Here is a 6,742-nt window from a genome sequence, read left to right as displayed (position 1 = left end):
AAAGACACGTCTTATGATACTTCTATAGGCAGCTTCAACATGTGGAAGTAGATCCTATATCCTATATCCATGAATGCTGGAGTTAGGAATTTAATCCAGGTTTTCTCCCTCCCTCTTCTTTATCCTCCCTCCCTCCTTTTTTTCTTCCTTCTTTTCCTACCTTTCATTTAGTTTTCCTATTCATTGTAAAACCCATACATGCTCATTGAAGGAGGTTTAAAAAATTCAGAAAAGGAAAAATAATCCATAATCTTATTACCCAGTTACTGTGTGGATGGTTTTCTTGCTACACATTGCTACCTGTATGGTGTTTCTTTTTTTTTTTTTAAGATTTTTTTATTTATTTGACAGAGAGAGATCACAAGTAGGTAGAGAGGCAGGCAGAGAGAGAGGAGGAAGCATGCCTCCCGCCGAGCAGAGAGCCCGATGCGGGGCTCAATCCCAGGACCCTGGGATCATGACCTGAGCCGAAGGCAGAGGCTTTAACCCGCTGAGCCACCCAGGTGCCCCATATGGTGTTTCTTATAGCAATTCATGCCTACCTCTACTACAGCATTTACACTGTGATAGGCAGGCTTTTTAAGAAAGCTCCCAATGCTCCCTACCTCCCAGTATCCTTGCCCTTGTATATTCTCTCCTTGAGTGTGGATTGGATCTAGTGGGTCACTTCTGACAGCTAGGATACAGCAGACATGATGAAATGTCATTTCTGAGAAAAGGTTGTAAAGTCTGTATCTCCATCTTGGGCATTTCTCTTGTTCCCTTGTTTGCTCCCTAAGGGAACTCACCCTCCATGTTGTGAACTTCCTATGGAAAGGCACATATGGCAAAGCACCGAGGAGAACACTGGAAAACAGTTTTCAAGAAAGGGAGGTCCTCACTTAGCCTTCGAGGAGCTGAATCCTGCCACCAAGCATGCGAATGAGTTTAGAAGCAGATCGTTCAGCCTTAGAGATGACTACAACCTTGTGAGAGACCAGGGTCACTTAGCTAAGCTGTTCCTGGATTGCTGGTGCACCCAAACTATGAGGTCATCCAGGCTTCTTATTTTAAGCTGCTAAATTTGGGGGGCATATTAGTTTTCTACGGCTATTATAATGAGTTACCACAAACCTGATGGCCTAAAACAACTTCTGGAGGCCAGAAGTGTGAAATCAAGATATCAGAAGGCCCTCCAAAGGCCTTGAGGACAATCAGTTCTTGCTTCTTTCTAGCTTCTGGTGGTTGGTTCAAGTATTGGTTGGCTTGCTGCCTCTGTGGTCACACTGCCTCTTCCTTTTACTCTGTTGGGTCTCTTCTCAAGACACTTGTCATTGGATTTAGGGTCCACTCTATACTCCAGGATGATCTCTCAAGATCCTTGACTTAATCACAACTGTGAAGATAACTTTTCCAAACAAGGTAACATTTACAAATTCTGAGGATTAGGATGTTTTGTAAATCTGCTCTGGCTGCTATAACAAAATACTACAGACTGGGTGGTTTAAACAACAGAAATTTCTCTTCTCACAGTTCTGGAGGCTAGAAGTCCAAGAATCAAGGTTCTGGTTGATTCACTTTCTGGTAAGAATTTTCTTCCTGGTTTGCAGATGGTTGCTTTCTCACTGTGTCTTCACATGGCCTTTCCTTGGCACATGTAAACTGAGAGAGGCGAGAGATCTCTCTTTTAAAAGAAAAAAATTATTTTTAAGTAATCTTTACACCCAACGTGGGGCTCAAACTCACAGCCCTGAGACCAAAGTTCACATGCTCTAATGACTGAGACAGCCAGGTGTCCCTCTCCCTCTTCTTGTCACCAATCCTATGGTATTAGAACCCCACCCTTAACAATGTCTTTTAACTTTAAATACCTCTTAAAGGCCCTCTTTCCAAATACAGTCACATCAGGGGTTAGGGTTTCGACATCTGAATTTGGAGGACACAATTCAGTCCAGAGCAGATACGGAGATATATTTTTTAAGGTCACCATTCAACCCATCACAGGGGGTCATTTGTTACACAGCAATAGATAACTAACACTCTATTGCAATAATTTGATCATCTGTCTCCTTGACTAAACTTGAGGACAAGAATTGTCTTGTTCACTTTTGAATCCTCTAGCTCCTAGTCCAGTTTCTAGATCAAAACTCTGTCAAAAAGAATAGTTTGTTGACATTTTTAAAATATAAAGGATAATATTTAATGATTTGGAAGATACATATGATATCTTTTTCTCTGGAGGAAGCAGTTCACAAACTTTGTATGCTACTGTTGTAAAAATGTGTAGACTTGGGGCTCCTGGGTGGCTCAGTGGGTTAAGGCCTCTACCTTTGGCTCAGGTCATGATCCCAGGGTCCTGGGATTGAGCCCGCATCAGGCTCTCTGCTCGGAGGGGAGCCTGCTTCCTCCTCTCTCTCTTCCTTCCTCTCTGCCTACTTGTGATCTCTCTCTGTGTTAAATGAATAAATAAAATCTTTTAAAAAATACATTTAAAAATGTGTAGACTAAAAGAAAATACACCAAAATATTATTTTTTTATTGCCTTCACTGAATATGTACTACTGCTATAATGTACTTAAAATATGTTGAATAAATGTTGTTTGCTTATTTATTTTACATATTTTATGTATAATTCTGCATCTTTTGTGCACAGAATTTTAATGAGAACTAGTCCATGTTAAACACCTACTTTTCTCAAACATTTCATAACACTACATTGAACAATAAACCCTTGTTTTCTGAACTATTTTGCTATGAAATAATTTTTTTGCACGCAGTCACACTCCTTCTGAATGTAGAAAACACCTCGTGAACTTACCTCCTTCACCATTAGCCAGTTGCTGGACACTCAGGTGCTAGATAAATCCTTGTAGATGGATAGACTGTTACTGCTAATACATGCCACGATGAACGATTTTTCCTTCTGCAGTGTTCCTTGCGCGCTCACAAAGTCTCAAGGGCCGTGCAGCCGTCTGTGAAAGGGCATCTTAAGGGAAACGTCTTAGACTCGAGAAAGGGGTCACGTTAGAGTTAAAAGAATACTAACAGCTTTTAGATCCCTGAGATTGTTTAAGTTTTTAATAGTAGAAAGAGATTCCTTCCTTTCCTTCCTTTCGCAAGGCTAATGATAGCTTCTTTATAAATATGTTTCAACCTATAGCGCGGTAAAGGCAAACGCCTACGAACTCAAGGAGCAAACTGCTTTGTCCTTTGCGGGACACTCGTGAGTCCTCGCACCTACCACACGTTCTCAAGGGCCGCTGCTCGCGCGAGATTGCTCGCGCGAGATTGCGTAGCACTCGGGTTGCGGTTGCGCACGCGCATTACTCCCCCTTCCCCAGCGAAGGGAAAGGGGCTCTTTCAAGTGCGCTTGCGCACACGCTGCGCGGGAAAAGGTGGTGGAGACATGTCTGTGAGGGACGCGGCGGCAGGCCTTCCCGGGCCTGGGAGGGACGAGGACACGACGCTGCTCTTCGAGAGGGCCCATTACAGGCATGACCCGTGCTGGCTGCTGCCCGTGCCCCCACGCGTCTGTCTGGCCTGCATGGTGGAGCTGCTGCCGGAGCCCTGCGTATCGGTACGAACAGAGGCAGAGGCTCCGGCATCTCCCTCACCAAACAGCCTTCCCTCGCCAGACCCACTCCCTAGAACCTGACGCACCTTCCCTACACCGGGCCCAGCCGCTTCGTTAACTTGACCCCGTAAGCGGGCCTGCTCCCTCGCTAGGCCGGAGCTGCCTTCTTTGCTGTACTATCCCAGCCTCAGTTTACCCCGCAGGCCGTGCTGCTCGGAGCAGAGTGCCGCTTTCCAGACTAGCCCCTGCGCCTGGCTCTGGACCACAGCTGGGCCTATTCCTGTCCCCTAAGCCCGTCACCCCTCCAGGATGCGCTGGCTCGCATGCCCGCCTTCCCTTCCCTTCTCTGTAGCTGCCCTGCTCTTAGTTGCCGTCGCCATGTCCCACGGGCCAGGTGCACGCACAGTGGAGGCTCCTCATTCCCTTCCGATGTCTTAGGGTGTAAATGTGGGGGCTGCCTTGGTCTCTGTGATGGCAGGGGTGACAGGCAGAAGTTACAGCCAGGCAGAGTGGGGTGAAGGGGAAGAACTTTCTAATAAGCAGAGCTGGCTGAAAAATGGGCTTTTCCCCTCACTGCCTGCCCACATCTGTAGTGAGTTTTTTTGGGTCCGTGGAGGCATCCAAGAAGAGCTTGGGAGATCACTTTTCTCTCAAATTCATGAGAGGGGAATTCGTGCCTTGGAGGGAAGAGGGGTGGGCTAGATCACTGGTTCTCAAGTTGTCTTCTTCTCAGGATGCCTTTACACTTTTGAAATGTGTTGAGGACCCCAAAGAGCTTTTGTTTATGTGGGTTGTATCCACTGATATTTACTGTATTAGAAGTAAAAACAATTTTAAAATACTAATTTAAAAATACTGCTAAGTCCATTACATATTAGCATAATTGGTTTTATTGTGGCAAAATACACATGACACAAAATCTACCATTTTAAGTGTACAGTTCTGTAGCATAAGTAATTTTTTTAAAAAGATTTTATTTATTTATTTGGCAGAGACAGAGAGAGGGAACACAGCAGAGGGAGTAGGAGAGGGGGAAGCAGGCCTCCTGTGGAGCAGGGAGCCCGATGTGGGGCTCGATCCCAGGACCCCAGGATCATGACCCGAGCCGAAGGCAGACGCCCAACGACTGAGCCACCCAGGCATCCCTGTAGCATAAGTAATTTAAGTAAAAATAATGATATTTTCCAAAACAAAAAGGTAGTGAAAGGAATGGCTCATTTTTGCAAGTGTCTTTAATGTCTAGCTTAATAGAAGGTAGCTGGATTCTCATATATTTCTGCATTTAATCTGTTGTGTATTATTTGTCATATAATCTTTGAAAAATTTCACTGTATGCTTGTGAGAGAATAAGAGTGAAAAAACAAACTGCATCTTAGTATTATATGAAAATAATTTTGATCTTTTGGATTCTCTGTAAGGGTTCTGGGCACCCTCTGGGGTTCCTAGGCTACCCTCTGAGAACTGATAGTTCTAGCTGATAATATTTGAGATTTCATTGAGACCAGGAGTTCTGAGGCTGCCATTCCTTGATAGCGAGTCAGACATAAAGAGATAAATAAGACTGTTAATAGAGGAAAATATGAGAAGGCTAAAAATTACTAGGATTTTAGTAGCTAGATATATTTATGGTCAAGAGCTGTTGGGATAAGGAGGGAAACTGGGAAAAAGGTTTTTTAGAGGAGGAAGCATTTGAATTAGGCTGGAGAAGATGAGTGAGATTTGTACCAGAGGCAATGGGGGAGCTTATCCCAGGAGGTAGGTATTAGCAAGGATGAGTTTGGGGAGGTAATCAGTGTTCGAAAGGAAGTTGAGGGAAGTGGGATTGAAAAGCCAGGTTAAGATGAGTTCCTCCAAGCGTTTGAATCCAAGCTAGAGTGTGGACTTAATCCCACAGGTAAAAGAGAGTCCTGGAGATTTTTAGATCACTAGCTTAATGAATTATGTAGGCGGATCTGGTGAAGGAATACATGAGATTTGCAATAGCACAGGTTAGAGGCACCAAGAAAATGCACTTTACTTTTTTTTTTTTTTAAGATTTTATTTATTTGACAGAGATCACAAGTAGGCAGAGAGGCAGGCAGAGAGAGGAGGAAGCAGGCTCCATGCTGAGCAGAGAGCCCAATTCGGGGCTTGATCCCAGGACCCTGGGATCATGACCTGAGCCAAAGGCAGAGGCTTTAATCCACTGAGCCACCCAGGCAACCCTGCACGTTACTTTTTACTGAATTCACTTTTTTTTTTTTTTTTTTTTAGCTTCGGCTCTCACCAATTGAAAAGGGGGATGCTGTTAGTTTACCCATGTTCCTGCTCTATCCTCGGGGCATACTCCCTTTCTTTTCCTAACTTTTGCTACTATCTTGAGCACTTTACACAGCTACTATCCAGTTCCTTGTACAGGGAGGTGAATTGAGCATGAAGATTTATGTCATTTATGAATGGAAGGATGCGTTTCTCTACCGACCTCTTTGAGGCTTATGCAGGGTCTCCAGAATCACTCTCCTGGACCGTTGAAGTGGAAAGGGCACTGACCTTGCATAAGACCTGCTTGGCGACAGATTTGGGTCCTGGGCTTCTGTTTTCTCATCTATAAAACGGTGACAATAATACCTATTTTTCCTTGCTTCACCAACTTGTTAGGTTTAAACGAGCTAGTAGACAGAAGAGTGATTTGTGAATAGTAAAGTGCTCTGTAAATATAGGGTGGTGGGAACCTTAGCTCATGTATAATCCTCTGTATGAACACATGGATTCCTGTGTGTAATCGATGCCCTTTTTCCTACTCCCTTTAGGGATATATGACCTTACTATTGTTTAGATGAACCCTTTGGTATCACTTTGCGATTATATTTAGAAATTACAGTTTTTTGGGTTCAGAATGGCTGAGACTTGGTTGTTACTGAATTTTTTTTTTCATCTGTCCCAAGCTGGTGCGCAAGAAGCATGTGCTGTCCTGCTTTCGAGATGCTCTCTTGAGGCATGCCTCCCTGGTCATGCAGCTGGTGGCTCAGGATCAGAGAATCTGTATTCACTTCATAAGCATGCTTTTCGGTGAGATTAGAAGGGGAACTTGGCATGAATTTTGTATCTATAGCATGTATATTTGTTTTGGGGTTTGGAGAAGTGGTCTTGGAAAGACAATTTAGGTTTTTTGTCATTTATCAGTTTAATGTATTAGTAAATTATTTTGTC

General features: G+C 43.9%; 1 protein-coding gene across 1 annotated transcript in view; it reads left to right on the top strand.

Moving 5' to 3' along the window:
- Positions 1 to 3,385: 3,385 nt before the first annotated feature.
- MEI1 (meiotic double-stranded break formation protein 1) overlaps positions 3,386 to 6,742 on the top strand; it is a gene marked incomplete at both ends in the record, with an annotated part of 78,368 nt that continues 75,011 nt past the window's right edge. The window contains 2 exons of the mRNA XM_080811363.1: positions 3,386 to 3,556; positions 6,478 to 6,601. Of these exons, the coding sequence (XP_080667489.1) occupies positions 3,386 to 3,556; positions 6,478 to 6,601 (295 nt within the window). The remainder of the gene's footprint in view (positions 3,557 to 6,477; positions 6,602 to 6,742) is intronic.

The sequence above is a fragment of the Martes martes genome (genome assembly GCF_963455335.1).
Source record: "Martes martes genome assembly, chromosome: 8".
NCBI classification, from domain to species: Eukaryota; Metazoa; Chordata; class Mammalia; order Carnivora; family Mustelidae; genus Martes; species Martes martes.
The sequence above is the reverse complement of the archived record's forward strand: the minus strand, read 5'-3'. Positions and strand labels throughout refer to the sequence as shown.